Source organism: Protopterus annectens, chromosome 5.part1 (assembly GCF_019279795.1).
Source record: "Protopterus annectens isolate FY-2018-M chromosome 5.part1, PAN1.0, whole genome shotgun sequence".
In the NCBI taxonomy this organism is placed as follows: Eukaryota; Metazoa; Chordata; order Ceratodontiformes; family Protopteridae; genus Protopterus; species Protopterus annectens.
This window is the reverse complement of record NC_056736.1, coordinates 657,924,303-657,943,814: the sequence shown is the minus strand read 5'-3', so window position 1 is coordinate 657,943,814 and position 19,512 is coordinate 657,924,303. Positions and strand designations below refer to the sequence as shown.

At 40.7% G+C, this 19,512-nt stretch overlaps 1 protein-coding gene across 1 annotated transcript in view; it reads right to left on the bottom strand.

Moving 5' to 3' along the window:
- MTIF3 (mitochondrial translational initiation factor 3) overlaps nt 1-19,512 on the bottom strand; it is a 262,702-nt gene that overhangs the window by 122,569 nt on the left and 120,621 nt on the right. The window contains exon 2 of the mRNA XM_044073275.1: nt 5,766-6,268. Coding sequence (XP_043929210.1) covers nt 5,766-6,267 — 502 coding nt within the window. The 5' untranslated portion in view covers nt 6,268. The remainder of the gene's footprint in view (nt 1-5,765; nt 6,269-19,512) is intronic.

Below are 19,512 nucleotides of genomic sequence, written 5' to 3'. Positions count from 1 at the left end.
TCACTGCTCGACAGAGGCACAGCAAAATAATGGGCATAGTTTCTCCAAACTAAAGGGGTGGCGTAAGCCACAAAACTATGGGCTAGGCTTGTAAATGCCCTCGGGCAGATAGCCTAGTACGAACCTATGAACCTATAAGACATACAAGTTGCAGGAGACTTACTCTATTCCCAATACGTCTGGAATAGTATCCTCACACAAATAAAACTCTGACAAACTCAGTAGTTTTAAACCACTGCTTAAACATCTTAACCAGTCCTGGTCCTGCACATGCTCATCACAAGGCTGAGACTTTGTGTTCACCATACAATACTCTCCTTAAACAGAATACACTCAATCTCTCACTGAAATGACAAAACAATTTTTATACACAACTGCTGCCCGTACAATCCTCCAAGTGCATTGCACGTGGGCTCTCTCTTTAGTAACTTCCACCTGTGTAAAATCTTACAATGTATAAATGTAACTACTTTTTGTGTATACGTGTAAATAGAACTATAACTACTCTGTCTTTAAATGAAACTTAGTATAATGCCATATAAGCAAATGGAGCTTTTCTCACAGGGTCTCCGCTAAAAATGGGTATTACCCAGTTGGACTATAAGTAAATAAATCCCTACAGGTAAACAAAGATAAATAAATAAATAAATCCCTACATTGGTTACTGGATTACAAACTGGTTATCCAACAGATCACAAGTTGTGAAAGCTGCCAGTACCTTCTCTGGATGTAAAACTGTAACTAGTGGGTACCAACAGGGATCCGTGCTGGGCCCTCTTGTGTGGCTGTCCAAGTTCGCCGATGACTGCAATCAGGACAATATCAGTGGATGAGTGAATAACAAACTGTTCCTACAAGTGCCATGATAAACATGTACCTGGTGGACTAAAATAGGTTTCAAGCTAAATACAATAAGCGCATCGTAGTAGCATTTAGCAAAAAGCTGGCCCCACCTCACAGGTTACAAATGATGATCGTCGTCATCATCATCATCCCGCCCTCATTTTTGTCTCATATTTCTCATTTTATTGCCACTCGCCTACCTTCTTCGATGGTTACATGGGCACAAGACTGTGTCTCAACGGCTTGAATGAATTAATAAATACTGGAGCACACAGAAAATAATTTCTGCGCTTCTCTTGCCTCAGATACGAGTCCCAATACCTCATGGGGATGATTTTGGGAATGACAAGCTCATGTCAGCAACTTAGTAATACTTTTTGAACCTGTAGCACAGAAGGGTGGTCAACCATAGGAGTTTGATTAGCCCCTGTATTACAAGATCCAGGCAAGGAAATAAACAGTGAAGGGGGGTGGTCTGCTTGCCTCTCTTGGGAGGGGTAAGCACTTGAGAAGCATATTGGGAAATGTGATTTCTTAGGTGGACACTGACGAAACAACATGCTGTGCATGACTGGAGGTGGCAGAGCTACCTGCTGATCAGGTTTTTTGCACAAGACAGGAAGACTGGCGTGGACAGATCATTGCACCTCCCCCATCAGCTCCGCAAGCTGAGCAACTGTGGGGGATATGTAGATTTAAGTAGGAAAGAAACCCTGAACCACCCCAACACATGTCTAAATGATGACCCCTCCCCACTGACCCTCGCTCTGATGGGGAACAAATAGGCCAATTGGTCAGGAGGGAGCTAATGGTCAACAGGTAGGGGAGCAGAGTCTAAAAATAAATAAAATAGTTTATAAAGCTGCAGAATGAAAAAAAAAAAAAAAGAGGATTCCATCAGAAAAAATGTAATCTGTATTTATATTGCTTGTTTTATAAATACTAAATATATTAAAGCAAATGGTTATCTTCTCAACCAGCAATTTTTCAAAGTGAGGTTCTTCATCAACACATTTTTTTTTTTTGTGTGTCAGATCATCTGTATTCAGGACTACTGCATGCAATATTGGTCACAAGAAGAACCAAAGCAAAATTCTCTGCCATACTAGGACAACTCTCCAATCTAAACGAGCTATCTTATGTGCAAAAGAATGGGTGCTCATCTCAATTACCAAAACTTCAATGTAGCAAGACAGGACAGGTTATTCAAACTATTCATCACCTAAACAGTACAGCAAATTACCTTCCAACAAATGAGTTCTCCAAACAATTTCCAGACGTTAGGCAATAACATTTCTCCAAAGTACTTAGCTGGCCCAGTTCCAACAACACAACCCAGACAGGGTCAACATAAGTTACAGTTTCAAGCCCTTTTGGGTTACTAATAGAATCTTAAGCAAATACATCTGCATTTACAGTGGCTGATTGATAAATATGCATATATCCTTTTCTATTAGATACAGAGTTAAATATTAAGCTATAATAAACTGAATTGGTATTTAGATTTTATTAGCAAAGCGAGTGGACTGATTTGTGGGCCTTTTCAGTCATGACTTGGATGATAACACCAAGAGTAGGAAGACAACGTATGTAGATAATTTATCAGCACACTTTTGTAAGTGACAGGAAACTGAAGTAAACCCACACAAACCCATGAAGAATATGCAATCTCCAAAGAGACAGAGACTGGAGGGCAGGACTGAATCCCAGATTCTGCAGATGTGAGGCAGAGCAAAGTTTGTTGAAATTAAGAAAACTGCAAATGCAAGTCCTTATGTCAATTAACATATATTAAGTTCAGGGTTACAGCACCTTGGAGAAATTCTCCCCACTCACCTCCAAAGTAAAACATTAAACCTCTGAGGAGATTTGCCCACAGCTCAAAATCATTGCCAACAACATTCTGGCAGATTCTGTCAAGTCTTTTGGTCAAAAGGGGGGGGGGGGGTCTGTAGTCTTTTAACCTTACAAACTCACCATTAGTTTTGGAGGGGATTAGGGGACAGTAGCATCTTAAACAGAACTAATAATTTTGTCATTATTCTGAAAACAAAGTATTCACCTCTTTTACCACAGAGCCAAGAATCAGTGTAGCTCCAACAGTACATCAACCAGCAATTACGGACAGCACCAGATATCACATAATGACAGAGTTTGGTATTCTGTACCCACATTACGGAGAGTACCAGGTATCACATAATGCCAGAGTCGGGTATTCTGTGCCCCACAGTTATGCAAAATCCAGTGTTCTACATAAGACCCCCTAGCAATCTCAGAACTGGAATACTGAGTGTGAAGGCAGCCCATCATGTTTTGTGTGTGTGTGTGTGTGTGTGTGTGTGTGTGTTTACAGAAATAAAGCCTCGCTGGAAAATGCTTAATAAGTTTAATAGAGTGCTAAATTGCAATGTCTCTTCTTTCAATCACAGTTTATTTTTTATTTGGGTCTTATGTTTCTGATAGGCAGCCAAGATATAGCTGTTACTACTGGACCTTAGTCCTGCAGAAACAGGGGACAGTATGATTTATGAGCAATTTTACAGCCAAATTTCTGGAAATCATACAGAGGGCGCATTTGTTTGAAATAATCTGCTGCAAAAAGCTGACAAGAGAAAAGTTATGTCCCCCTGGAGAATGCAGAATTAGATGAAAAAGAAGTGGAAAGGAGGAGCCTCAAAAGTCACTTGGATTTTAATAGTCAGCTGACAGGAGCAGAAGAAAAGAAGGCACTGTGGAAGTCACTCTGGGCCTGCTGGCACCTCTTTTTTTTTTTGGGGGGAGGGTAAAAAGTAATATACTATTTTCTTTTTTTTAATTTTTTTTTTTTTTTTTGCCCATCTCAATGCTCTCTTTGCTGTTGCGAAACTCACGGCATACTGGCAGATGTGTAAAGAAGACCTGCTAAAACTTGCTGACTTGGCTGCACAGATAATGATGGTGCATTCAAGAAATCCTTCAGGGTGTGTTCAGAGCCAGGGGAAATTCAATTTGCTTTATATAAAGATTACCCTTCCTCAAAAAGGAAAACAAAGACAATGGGTATCACTTTTTCTTTAGAGTGTTATGGTTAAAAGAAAGACCAGCAAAGGTGCTGGGAGGTGCCTTTAATGGAGTATTACCTGCAGTACATTGGCAATGCCTTAGTTGTGGTGTCTACACCTGCACATATGCAGTCTCCTGTACAATCTAAAAGCACTCCAAGGTAAAGCAGCACTGTTAAGTAATGAGTGTCTGTAAGTGGGCTCATGATTACTAAGGAATGCTAAGTAACATTTTTGATGAAGCACACGGTAAAAACTACTGAAAGTCTTTTTCTGACCAGGAATATTTTCTCAGCTCTAGAAACAGACATAGCCCTGCACTGGCCTAAAAAGCCCTGTTTAGGAACACTCTTGGTCTTCTAAGTAAAACAAGGACTACAATCCAACAATAACATAAGATTACAAAAAGGTCTTTCGGCTTTTCCCCGATTAGGGTCACCACAGCAGAACTCTGGTCTGCTAATGCAGTGGATTTTTACAGTGCTGAGTTGCCAGCCCGACCCCCAACCTTCAAAGAAGGCACACCAGATTACAATGGTACAATAAATGCAAAACACAAGATACAGCCAGAACATGATGATGGACACTTACACTGGAACAGGGACTCCTCCCCCTCCCCCACTACCATCATCAGCGGAGGTTCCATCAGGCCTTTAATGAAAAGATGCATTTTTCTTGATAAGTATAGAGTCCTCAAAATAGTGGTTCAGCATTTACCAAATGCTAAAGTACCATCACACACACGGACATGGATATACACACACACACACACACACACACACACACACACACACACAATGGACCAACACTATTTCAGGTTTGGTCTTCTGTTGCCCTACAATGTTAAGATGTACGTGCCTTATGGGGACTGAGGCCTCAATAACTAGGTTGAAGGTGGGTTTAGAATTTTTTTGCAAAAACTGCAGTGTGTGAAATATGGTCATCTAGGTAAGGAGAGTGTTTGAATTTCATCACATCATCAGTTAGCTAGCACAGATTTGCCATAGAATAGTCACTGAAGATGGAGAAGTTTTGAGGTGAGACGCAGGTCTCAAACCTAGACTAAATGTTTTCTGGCTGATGGTTGGATACGATTACTGATTTAGTAATTGTGGGCTCCGAGTACAGGTGAACCACTTTTAATATTTTAGAGCCCTTTGTTGGGATTTGGGCTAGCTGGTCCAAGAAGCTGGCATTAATGAAATCCAGGAATTTCTGCACATACATTTTTATGGTTGTGTATGATCCACAGTTAATGGAGAGAGAAACTGAAGTAACCCAAGAAGACCATGTTAGATTCTATGGTGGGGGATGTCAGTTTAAGATGTACATCACTGTCTCGCTGTGTCATAAGAGGGGCTACTTTAGTTGATTACAACCTGGTATTGAGTTAATAATATGAAGGAATTCTAGGTTTCTTAGGAACACAGACACTTCCCCACCCACTGGAATGTCTTCAAATCACATGTCATACTGTGACAAAACTCCCAGATAAAATTAAATTTTCAATAATGCATACGTTCCATCTTTTTCTGCAAGAGATTTATGGATAAAGACAAAAACAGAGGACACAAAGGCCTGAAAATCAATGGCGATATTTAAATATTACCCAAATTCACTTTAAAAAGTTAAAAGAACAGGGTTCCCATCAACATTTTTTTCTGAGCAATAAGAAATATAAAAACTTAATGCCTGGTGTTACTGACTTGACTGCAATTCTATGTGATTTACTATAAAAATCAAAAATTTACATGGAACAGGGCATATATATGTCTCTCAATGCATACGAGACAAAATCTGACATTATGCAAAAGTTAGGACAGTTAAGAGGTGTGGCAAGTTCCTTTCTATAAAATATTTTCCCATGAGACAGCACCATACCTGATTTGGTATTTGCTTTCTGTTTTTCCCTAAGTTTCATCTGTTCCTCATGGATCTGCTTCCCAGTCATTAACCTGTACACTGGAGGGTCAGCATTCTCCTTCATAGGAACCAGTTTCAACCCACGTTCATCCATGATGCGAATCACTTCTGCTCGGTGGATATTTCCCAGATCTTCTCCATTTTCATTAAGTACATGAATGATGCGATGGTGGATTTTCCTACCAATGCTTCCAATAGTTTTCCTGGCTCTGGGATCTTCTTTTTTGTGTTTTATGTTGGTCTTGCCTTCAGTTTCATCATAAGTCATACTGGAGGTTTTCCTGAGGAGAGTACAAGGCCCCTGATTCTTACAAAAAGTCAGACTCCATGGATGGCATGCTGTCTTTACCTTGGTAGATGTAAATATTGTACTAAAATTTCGGGAGACATGGCACCATCTATTGTAGTTAATTTCATTCCTCATAGCCCAAATAATGTTCCTTAAACAGAACATGGTCATCCTGTATGCACAAGTATTTACAAAAAAAAAAAAAAAAAAAAAAAAAAAAAGAAATAAAAAAGGTTAATCATTGTAGGGCACAAGTTTAAGATACTAAACATTAGCCATTTAGTGCTTCAAACTCCTATTTAAAATGTCAACTTCAATTCAGGAACAAAGAAAACTGCATCCTATCTTAACATGCAAAATGGATGGAAGAAAAGTAAGTCAGGAAACCACTACTGTTGGGATGTTAGTCCACTAAAAACACTACATGCTCTCACTCAAATATTTATATTTATGCATGTGCGTGTGTACATATGCATATACATACACACACGCATTAAGTATATGTATATATACACATGTGTGTGCGTATGTTATGGATTCACTTCTGACTCTCAAAATACTGAAAAATCAAATTTCAGTATCTTGAGACCAGAAGAATGAAACTCCACAACCACGAAACACCAAAATACCGATACTCAAAACACCAAACCCTCCCCAGATATAAAAATACACACAAAATAAATAAAACAACAAACCACACTATTCCACGTTTAAGCAGGGTGGCAAGCCACTCCCCTGCATCCTGCACCTCCCCTACTTATAAATACACCAACTCCAAGGTCACACTAATACAAAAACAACAACACACCTACCTCTATGAGCCTTACACTCCAATTACAAACATGACATGTAAAACAATCACTATTCTCAACACCTGTACACAAACTCTCACCCACCTACCCTAAACTACACCTACAACATCCAAAACATAACAAAAACACATCCCTACCCTAAATCCTCAACTATTACACATTTACCTACATTTTTGAACATAACCACACATCGACCACCATCTTCAACCCTCAGACACCACTACTTCTTAAAGACAGAAAAGTATATACAGACACACAGGGAAATACTTACTGCACATTCAACATTTTCAGATTAGACAAAGTGCAGTTTTGACCAACTGCACTTTCGTTCTTCTGGTCTCGAGATACTGAAATTCGATATTCCAGTATTTTGAGATTCAGAAGAGAATCCATATGTACATGTTAGGTATGTGTGTGTTATGTTTTTGTGCATGTATGTACATACACACGCATATATATTATATATAAAAAATGTATGCGCATGTATGTATGTAATTATATATATATATATATATATATATATATATATATATATATATATATATATATATATGTATATTATGTCTCAATGCATACACACAAGCGCACATGCATGCTCACACTCATGCACAAAAAGGATATGCATGTTTACATACGGATACAGAGGTTAATCTAAAAAGAAAATTTTAAATGGGTTGACAGCGAATTTGTTACAGAAATGGTTGGCAATAAGTATTTTACTAAATAAAAAAAAGCTTTTTTTTTTGGCAGAAGGGCTACACCTCCCAAACCAAATTATACTTATATATACTAATTCAGAGATCACACAACTAAAAGGGAAAAAGGAAACGTCTCTAAATTCCACTTCCTCACATCTCGCAATGGTTTTCATTCTGTGAACTTTGAATCTGCCAAATCAACTGGCTGGTTCACAATATGACCAAAAAATTTAGACAAATGAAAGTTGTACCATACAGACATACTATATTATATGAACAGCAGCATTGCTTATGTTGAATCTCTGTATAGTGGACAGCTGTTTTGTAGATGGTCTGGTCGCCAAGACAGATGAATGACGGTTGTGTGAGATCATAATACCAGGGGCTGGGGAATATGCCTTTTTCCAGGTATTCTGCAATTTCTCGAGTTAGAATACATAATTACTGGGGGGTGGAAACACTAGAGGGGCATGCCCCTGCAAACAACCTTATCTTGCAGCTGCATGCTCCAAGCTCATTATGCCTCTAAGCATTGGCAGTTGACATGCAACTTTTTTTTTTTTTTTACTCTAACATCGATGCTTCAGTATGCATGTGTATGTGGCATCATTTATATGGCTAAAAGTTAATCTTCAAATGGGCTAGTACAGGAAAGGACCCCTCCCAAGATTCTCTCCAGTCTGGAACCTGGCTAATCCTTTCTCAAGATCAGTGGAAATCGACCTCATTGAGGCCGATGGGGTCACTATGGCTTCAAACTCTCTGTCTGCAGTCTCTTGGACTTGTAACGCCTGTAATTGTCCCATCTTCCTCATTTTAACATGGACGCCTGAAGCAAATGGATCGCATAAGAAATGCCCTACCTGCACTAAGGCTTTGATTTTTTTTTATCAAGGGGAGATGCCTTTAATTTACAACCTACTTAGACATTTTTTTTTCTAAAGGTTAAGCAGCATTTGCATGAACAGACATCACAGTCTTCACCTAGGCACGACAAGCACTTTGAATGGAAATCTCTGGATGATCCAGCTCTGATGCACCTTTTGCACAAATGCAAAATGAATAGCATCGGAACCACTAGATCTAAGGATTTAAATTTTGCTTGTGACCTAAACAGAACATGTTGGCAAGACAGATGTGTGTCTCAGAGGATCCCCACGCACTGGAACAAGCTCCCCATCCACATGAAACAGAGTGCACTCCTAACCCTATTTAAGTATAACCTTGACCAATCAATGGGAATTTGGAAAATCACCCAGGGCTGGTCCACATTTCTCTGATAGAGAATAACTATGCCTAAAGTATCATACCCCCCCCCCCACATAACCTTTAGAAACTTACTAACATACCCAATCCTAATAAATGTCCATGACACACAGGAACACAACTGGGATGGGTTCAGCTAGGATTATAAAAGCCCTGGTGGTCACTAGCCTGGTATATACCGATATCTGTACCTATATATACACACCTTCATATGTATATGTGAAGAATATATATTTGTGAGTGTGCACACACAGGGCACTTTGAACTCCATCATACCTATCTGTTTATGTCCAGCATCCTTCTGCCTCCAAGGGATATCTGCAACACCAAATTCAGATACAGGTAGACCATGCAAATTCTGCATAGAAGGTATCTCTACTGGGAAATAAACCAGATAAAGCATCGTGAAGAAACAACACTAGCTGCTGCACCACTGTAGTCACCCATTTTACCTTTCATTCTATACATATTTGGTAGTACTAGTGGTCAAGTCCAAGAAATGCACAAAATAAGAACATCCTCAAATGTAATTTTCAGACAGACAGTCAGCAAAATGTCACCTTCACCTCAATATGCCAAGGAAAGGACTTTTCTTGAAAGCAACAAAATGAGAACTCACATAATGGAGGACTTACAGGATTTTCAGGGCAATTTAGGCTCACAGCCATCAATGCATACATACAACAGAAAAACAGTCTCTGTGGTGTCCCTTGCCGTCTCACAAACCCAGTATGTCAATATACTGGGTCCAACAACAAATAATGAGGAAATGTCTGTGTGTGGAAGATCTAAGATTCCCTACAGTTCTGGCACCTAATAAAAACAGGTTTGTTTATGTGCATTAACCCACCGGCTGTTTCGTGCAGGAATAGGCATAGTCAGACTAACTGCCATACCTAATGGCTGTGATGTAGCTGCAAATGATGCATGCCAGATATGCCATGCAGCTTTGCCTGTGACTTACTGTAATTGTAGTTTACTCTCTTCCTCAATGTAGTGTGATCTCATTCATACTGTAATTGTAGTTTACTCTCTTCCTCAATGTAGTGTGATCTTGGAGTTGGTACACTTAAATTAGGGGGGGGGTGCCCCCCAACAAAAGTGAAGGAAAACTAATTTATATTTGTGTGTGTGTGTAATAAAAAAATGAATAGCAGGAGCATTTATGTTGTGATGAGGGCTGCATCACATAAATAACAAGAATGTTAGTTTTGTTAAATTGTCAAGCACATTTCTTTTAACTTTTGCAATCACTTTCTTTTAATGAATTTCTTTCCATTTACAGAAAGTTACCACGTCCGCGGTATGTGCTTGCTAATCCTGATAAGTATTCATGCAGAAAAATACAGGACAATGTTTATTCATGACAGCACTTTAACGTCACCCTGCTGCTGGGTGTTGGGCGGTGCTTGCTACTGCGCATCTTAAGTTAATACACATCAACAAAGCTATAAAAACCACACTGTGAATATCCCACCTAACAACTGGCGGTAGAAATAGTTTCTTTAAAAAACTTTAGAAAGAAATCCACTGGAAACTGATGCAGAATAAGGTGAAGTCCCAAGACTGGAAAAGCTCCCTTATCAGCCTCAACAAAAAGTTGAGATCCCTCATCAAATCCTCTAAAGCTAGCTATGAAAGCAATAGCTGTTGGCTCAGTATAGGAGGTACCATTGTGCAGTAGCTCAGAGCAAATCTGGTTATTGCAGTGGAGATTCTTTACATAACTATAGAAGGCCTTGTAGTTGTCTTTACTATCTGCTGCAATTCTGTTTTCATAGCGAGCTTTAAAGATCTGATGAGGGATCTCAACTTTTTGTTGAAGCTGATAAGGGTCTTTTTCCAGTCTTGGGACTTCACCTTATTCCACATCAGTTTCCTCCTCCTGTTGTAGAGTTTGTTTATGGCAGGCGACCACCAGATTGGCTTCTTTTTTTTTGGAGGAGAGCATCTTGGTTCTATTGAGTATGGTGAGATCGATGCATTTGTGTACGTGTTCGTACATTGCACTGGTGTATGATTCGGGCATCATACAACTATTCTCCATTTGCATGGGTGCCGTGAAGTTAGCCACCTCTGTTTTTAGGAGCCCAAAGTTAGCTTTGGAGAACTTTTTCATGGTGGTGACATTTGCCGGGGGGGGGGGGGAGGTGTGGATTATCAAGGTGATTATTTTGTAGTTGGATCTAACTGGGGAGGAGTTGACTGTTTGTGTACAGCAATGGTCGCCCATGTTAGTAATGGCCAGGTCTGCCTATTAATCCATCACTGTGACAGACAAGTTTAGGACTTAAAACTGTCAGAGAAGAAAGCACCTCTACTGAAATACCTTCATCCAGAATTAATTTTTGGGGAAATTTACAGTACCTGGGCTCCAGATGGCACAGCAGTAGAGAAATCCAGCCCCTCCAGAGGATTATAAACTTTGAGGACCAGACCCATTCGTTGTGCACATTCCCTTTTCCCACTACAATCAGAAGCTATGGAGTGACAGTGTCACGGTTATCCACCTCACAACCTTACAGAGTATATCATTCAACAAATGGTACATAGCCCATTCTTCATCATGGAACAATGTCAAGTCCAGAAAGTACACCTTTCCAGCCAATATACGAATGCGGATTTTTGGGTATCAAAATGTCTCTTTACAAACTCACTCAATTTTGTCTTCACAATAAACTTGCATCAAACTGTCATTCAAGTTCCATAATGAAAGCAGATGTTGACGGAACCCATTTGTTTAAACTGCCTCCAAGCTTCACCAGATTTGATTGCTTCCAGAACAGTAACTTAATAAAATACATTAGAAAAAGGTCATGCAATTGTCCTCAAACAATTAAATAAAAGATTTATTTACATGATGTCGAAAGATTTTACTCTAACATATTCTGGAAGAATCACACCAAGTTCTTGTAAGCAAATAAAACAGCTTTATTTTACATGCATGGAGACCTGCTACATGATAGTAGTATGCCAGCAGTCTGGCTCCTTGTACTTTGAGTTCTACTTTTATAGACCCTCCTGCACGTATATACACGTAGCACACAGAACATTCATTAGAAGTGATAGTTTGATTACTTGTTTTTACCAGCCAGTACCACAGTTATTCTTGCACCATTAACTTTCTTATCAGCAGTTTAAGATTAACTTCTGCATTCCTCAGTGATCAACATTTTCCAGAACATTTCAGTTTGCACGCAATGAACATTTTTCTGCTTAACCCTTTATATACAGAATACAAAATATGTTGAACTTCAGTATTTTTCCACATTTCCCCCCTACAACATTTTGTATACCGTTTATTTTACACAATCCCAGATACGTTTTATTCCTTCTCATAATCACAAAAATATGCTTTTGTAGCATTGGCAGAGATAACCTTCGATATTATCATTTTGATACATGGTATGCAACAGCAGCCAAGCAGCAAAAATATGACTGCACCAACACATACAGCAATTAAAATGTTCATCAACACAGAACCCCAGTTTCCAAACAGGTTTTGGAAAAAGTCAGTCAAGGGGTTTGGACCAGGTTTAGTCAGTTCAGAAACTTGTTGAATTATTTCAAGATGGCTCTGAATCGCATGCTCGTTATCAGGAATGAACGAGCAGCACTCCTCGTGTATGAGAGCGCAAGTACCTCCTTTCGCCGCTAGGGTGAAATCGAGCGCCATACGGTTCTGCAACACTACTGTTCTCATCGCCGTTAATTCGTCCGTCACCAATTCTAGCGCTGAAAATGTCGCATTACTCAGAGTCTCTAACAGTTTTGACAGTTTTCTCAGTTCCCAGATGGATTTTACTGTCCCATACGCTGGCAAAATACCAGCCCAAGCAATTACATCATCACCTAGGTCCATATGCGAGAGTCCTTTGCTGCTGACGTGCACCAAGTCATGGTGATAAATCCATGACGCATCAAGGTTACCTACGGGATTAATAGGTTTATTAAGAGAACGTGCATTTTGTATTTTACCTTGAGGTAATGCATGTACATGTCTGTTAGCTGGTATCAGATATCCCAAAAAACAACTTCCTGACCAGCCATATGGTAACCATTTATATGCTTTCCTACCACAAATAAAATAACAATTATTCGTTTTGATGGTGATATTGGTTGGAAATTCATAACTCCCATTTGGCTTTAGCCCCTTAAATAACAGGCCATATACATACAGCATTTCTTCAACAAAACTAGTATCATTTACATTGATGTCTTTTTTTATAGCTCCAAACTTGGTCTCACACTGCCCTTCTAGGGTACAATTATGAACTATTGTCAAATTACATTGGCTCAGCCCCACCTTAACTTTTCCAATCTTTTGAAAACACGCTGTTCCGTTTTGGCGCCCCAGAAGAGGCAGCGCCACCTTGTCTCTCAGTGGTACTTCTGTGGTTTCAAACAACAAATTATTCCAAGTATCATTTGTTCCCAGAGGGTCTGTCCCTAACATTAAGCCACTATGTACAGTAGGTATTGCAGTACATACCCAACAATTTGAGACATTCATTGAGGATGCATATGCATATTTAATCGCTTGATATGTATTAAAGTTTGGATGTCAGCTGGTGTGTTTGTCTCTTTTTGAATGGCTAGCTTCATTAAAAAACAGAAATATTACAATCACAATAGTTATAAACAATAAAATATTGCAATAGAACCATTTTCTCTTATTCTCATTATTGTCCTTCATGGTTACTGCTGTCTGTTTGTTCCTCAGGGGAATTTATATTTTTATCGAACTTAAAATGTTTTACAATTTTACAATGTGTTAGGTGGATCCATGAGGACCTTTCTTTAATCCGAACTGCCGTTGGAGTTGCGATCAACACCTGGTAGGGGCCCTCCCATTTGGGGGCTACCCAATTCTTTCGCTTCACGATCTTGACCCAGACCCAGTCCCAGTCGCCGGGTCCGATTTCCATGATTTTGTCGTCTCTTGAACCTGAAAAATAATCATTCGTTAAACAGCTGTTAGTATTGGTCAGCATTTTCCTCATGTAATCTGCTATCTCCTCACCCCCCTCACGTTCCGCAGGCAACAAGTTTTGCCACTGCGGGACGTAATAAGGTCTCCCGTACAATAACTCAAATGGGGTGACTCCTTTTGAGGTGGGAGTTGTCTGCATGGAAAGGAGGGCTAGAGGTAGACAGGTAATCCAAGACTGATGTGTCTCAGCCATGAGTTTTCTTAACTTGCCTTTTAGAATGCCGTTGTGGCGTTCCACCAACCCTGCTGACTGTGGGTGATAGGCACAATGGTGTTTCAGTTCAATTTGGAAAACTGTAGACAGTTTCTGAATGATCTGATTGACAAAATGCGTGCCGTTGTCAGAGTAGATGCGTGTAGAAGTCCAAAGTGCGGGACGATGTGATTGACCAAAATTTTAGCCACTGTTTGAGCATCCGGATGTGTCACCGGAAAGACCTCAACCCACTTAGTAAATGCATCTACTATCACTAACACAAACTTCTTTAGTTGTGCCGGGGTCAATTCGATGAAGTCCATACATATTGTATGAAATGGATAGGGGGGTGTTGGAAATGATGCCGGGGCAACTCTGACCCCTCCCCCGTGGTATTTAGCACATACTATGCAGGATAGACAAAAACGTTTTGCATATGCAATGAAACCCTTGGTCCTAAAGGTAAGGTGGATAATTCTAACCATAGCTGCAGGGCCCAGATGGGAAGGGCCATGCACGACTAGTGCTGCATACCTAAAAAGATTAGTAGGCAAAACATATTTATTATCTGGTCCCACATAGATTCCCTTGTTCTGTCTAACACCATACCTAGTCCAGCGTTGTTTTTCCTGTACTGTGCTAAGTTCCTGCATGACTTGTAAGGTTTGTAAATCAAACTTATCTGTTGGTTGCAATTCTGTAGGTGTGGTTTCGAGTGAAAAGGTACTGGACATAGCTGCCTCTTTGGCTGCTTTGTCTGCTAGGGCATTACCAAGTGATACCGGGTCCTTAGCACGGGTATGAGCAGCACATTTACAGATGGCCAAACCCCGTGGCCGTTGAACGGCTTGTAGTAATTCAAGGATTAGTTCTTTGTGCATGATGTCTTTCCCCGAGGTTGTAACCATCCCCCTATTTTTCCATTGCTGAGCAAACACATGTACCGTAGAGAAGGCATATTGACTATCCATATAGATAGTGACATTCCTATCCTCCGAAAGGAGACATGCCCTTGTCACAGCAATCAGTTCCGCTGCTTGAGCGGATAAGTTCCAGGGGAGTGGTCTTGCCTCTATTATCTGAGTTGCAGTAGTAGCTGCATACCCTACCTGTGTGGTGCCTGTTTCTGTTTTGCGTGCTGACCCATCTACAAACAGTGTCCAGTCCGCATGTAGTAAGGGTTGATCTTTAAGATCCGGTCTTGGTAGAACTTTAGAATGTATGAGATCTAAACATACATGCGGGATACCGTCTTCAGCAATGGGTAGCAATGTCGCTGGGTTTAAGGTAGTGCATCTCTCAATTGTCATGTGTGGCTGTGATAACAGCGTAGTCATACAAGATAAATGTCTGCTAGGTGACAGAAATGTTAACTTGTCCTGCAGAAGGATGACTGCTATGGAGTGCGGGACTTTTAACGTAAGATCATGGAACAATACCAACGTGGCAGATGCTTGTACCGCCAAAGCGGCTGCAATTACTGCTTGCACACAGTGTGGTAATGCTCGTGCTACTGAGTCTAATTTGCTAGAGTAAAATGCCAATGGTCTTACTTATCTCCATACATTTGCATTCAAACAGATGTCAAATCCCTGCTTGCAATCTACAGTCTGTATAAAGGTCTTACTGTAATCTGGAAACCCCAATGTCGCTGACCCAGCTATCAGTTGCTTGATTCTAGTGAATGCCTGTACTGCCTTGTCTGTCCAGTGCAGCAAATCTTTTGCCGCCATCGGTATTGCAAAAATTAAGTCTGATAGCGGGTGCACTTCTTCGGCATAGTTGGGAATCCAACTACGACAGAAGTTCGTAATGCCTAAAAAGGACATCATTTCCTTTTTTGTAGTTGGCATGGGTGCTTGTAAAATAGCATTCTTTCTACTGTCATCTAATCGCCTGCCCTTCCCAGAGATAGTATAACCCAGGTAACGTACTTCTAATTTACAAAATTGTAACTTAGACTTATTTACTTTATGTCCTTCGTGTGCCAGAAAGTGTAGTAGTCGAATAGTGTCGGACTTACAGAGTTCTTCCGTAGTCGCGGCCAGGAGGATATCATCCACGTACAGCAGTAGGTGGCACCCTTGGGCGGGTTGGAACTGAGCCAAATTGATGGACATCTCTTCTGAGAAGATGGTCGGACTGTCGCAGTATCCCTGCGGTAACCTGGTATAGGTATAACGCTTGCCCATAAACGTAAATGCAAACCAAAATCTACTATCTTCCTGTAAGGGAATAGAGAAAAAGGCATTACTGATATCAATTACAGAAAAGTAGTTATCCGTAGGAAGGATATCGTTCAGCAGAATAGACGGATCTGGGACCATGGGGGCCAGAGGTACCACTGCGGCATTTATTGCCTGTAAGTCTTGTACCATCCTCCATGTCCCATCCGTTTTTTTTACTGGAAATAAGGGCGTATTACACGGTGAGTCTGTGCACAGAATTAATACTCCAGCTTTCAAAAGTGCTGTGATTACCGGTAAAATGCCCTCCTCTGCCTTTCTGCTCAAGGGATACTGCCGTTTATAAGGTCTAAATTCTGACTTGGGTGTAATCTTTACCTGTCCTGCCATTCTAATCAGTCCGATATCGTGCTGACCCTGCGACCATAATGAGTTTGGAATCCTCTGCAATTGAGATTCCTCCATGGGGGTAAGGAGACATAGTCATAATGTCCCAGGGGGTTGTATCGGTTCGTCTTCCCAGAGGTGCACGGTCGGTCTGGCTTGTGTAACCCAGTTAAGTTTTTGAACCTGAACGCCTTTACCTGCCAACTGTTCTGGTGTCCATCCTACCCATTCAGTTATTTTCTTACCCACGAGGTACCATGACATTCCTTCACCCTCCGTGACTGAAATATGTGTGGTTAATTCATTCTTATACAGCAGCTGCATATCCCTTGTTAGGCTACATGTGACTGCAGAATTACCTAGTGTGTCCCAAAAAAGGCTATGCAATACTAGTTTGGTGCCTTTAAAACTAAGAAATTTCTTTTCGTATTCTAAATCAGGTCCGGCACATCTTCTGTAATACATTGTGCAATGTAATGGATCTGACACCTTCGGATTTTTTATGCCGTATTTGCTTAATGCCAAATTTGTAAGATCTGACACTACACTGTGGGGGCCTGTCTCTATCAAATCATTACTATACCAGTAATGTAGATCTCCCTGCCCCTCTAGTAGCATTGCACTATTTGGTTCAATTCTCCTTGCCACCATCCCAGTGGAGGTTGGGACGGCTGCTATGCCGAACACTTGCATTAAATCTTTTCCTAGTAAATTTACTGGGCAGATTTTTGAAATTATTACTCGGAACCGTATGGTTTGGTTCGTCTCTGGGTCGGTAAACCACAGAGGTTTGGACAATGGCTCTTTGTAAATACGACCATTTGCTGCTTTTACAAGCACATATTCATCCGAGGTAACATCGGATGATATGGCAGTACTTCTGACTAATGTTCGTGAAGCCCCTGAGTCACAAACGAATTCTATGTCTCGGCCCTCAACTTGCAATGTGATCACTGGTTGGGATTCCAATTGCATAGTTGATGCTAGTGCTGTTAGATTTACCATTTGATATTCCTCATTTTCTGCCATTTCCTGTCCCCACCCATCGTCTTCACTTGTACCTACTTCCCCATTCTCACTTTCTTCTTCTTCCTCATACCCTCCATCTACGTCTTTCTGACCATCATAGTCATGTGGTACCACCGGAAGCAACCATCGGTTTCTCCGGTCCTCTGCAATCTCTGGCAAAATGTCCCTTCTTACTGCACTTAAAACATTCCCCCCTTTTTTGCCTACCTTCGAAATCCTCAGAATGACTTGCGCCTCCCCGTCCTCGTCCTCTTCCCCTGCCACGCCCTCTTCCGCGATTCGCGGAACCTTGAACTAACATTAAAGTTCCATCTTCACTAACTGTAAAAGTCTGGGCTTGTTTATCTTTTTTTTCCTTCAGGTATTTCTCAGCATGTCTAGCATACTCCATAAGGGGCTGTAGACGCGCTGCCCTATGTGTGATCATATGCTTTTGTATAAAATTACCAATGGCTGTCTTGCAGCCCTTTAGGAATGCATTTTTCAATTGCTGTTCATAGGGCGAGTCATTTTCCTGATTTTCTACCTTAATCAACCCACTATGAGCATCAAAACATTGTGTGAGACGATGTAGATAATTGTCTACAGTTTCATTATCTGATTGAATGCATCGATTAATGCAAGTCCAATCTGCCTTGGGCTTCCAATGTTCTTCTATTTTATCTAAGAGAGTCTTTATTCTGGTTCTACACACTTCGGAATTAAACGGCAAGGCTCCTCCTTCCCCTGTTAACAGGGGGTCCCAACTTCCGCAAATAAGGTGCCAATCTGGTCCTAGAATTTGCCTTATTACTTGTTCAAATTCTACAGCGTTTAATCTATAACTCATTCTCATGCCCCCTACGTCTGTACGGAATTTACGCATATCTACTTTCGGATGGGGAATCCCATCTACCGCTTTTCTGATGTCATTACGGGTCCACGGTCGGTAGACCAATATTGTAGGACCCTCGCCTTCTGCGCCTGCTTGAGTATTTGCCACCTCTATCAGCGGGTATTCCTCTCCTTCCTGATCTACCTTTTCCTTAATTTTCCAGTGCCCTTCTATCCTAATACTTCCGCTGCGTAAGTCAAGAGTGTTGTCGGGCTCTCTCTGTAATATACTTGGCTTGGGGGGGGCCACCCACCGAAGCCTGGTATTGTGGTGGGTCCTGGTCGGGGTGCACCTCAATAACCTGTGCAGGGTCTGGATACTGGATGGGAGGGGCCGAGGGATTTTGGTGACTACGACTGACTGTGGAAGTTTCATTATCTTCCTTTTGAACAAAGTACACATCTCTTTCACTTGAATTACCACACCATTTTTTCAAATTTTGTTCCCTATGTCTCTTATTTGCTTCCTCCAGCCATTTCTGTGCCTGGGGAAACCCCACCTTCTTTTGATTCCTTGTCTTATTTCCTGCCTGTTTACGCAGTAATCTTACTAGATTTTGACATTCTGCCTTATTTAAACATCTACTAAACCCATGATCTTTTTTCCATTTATCTAAATATTTTACATTCTTTGGATGTAAATCAAACATAAACTTTTCATCTTCAGTTTTGTCGCCTTTGGCTAACTGGTTCCTGTTCCCATTTCTCTTACGAGAAACTATTCCTGTTCCTGAGATCTCTTGTATATGGAATCTATTCACATATACTCCTTATACTTGAGAAAATTAAATTTCTCCCTTGACTAGTCCCTTAAAATTTAGACAAAAATTCCAATCAAAAACAAAAAATAACTTTTTGCTTACCTTTGTGATTCCTCCGCCCTGTTTCGCTGCCACCTCACGGATTGAATCTGGAAAGAGTGACTGGCCTCTAATTTCGACCTGTTTCAGTCGGAGGTCTTTCGTTCGAGGAGAGC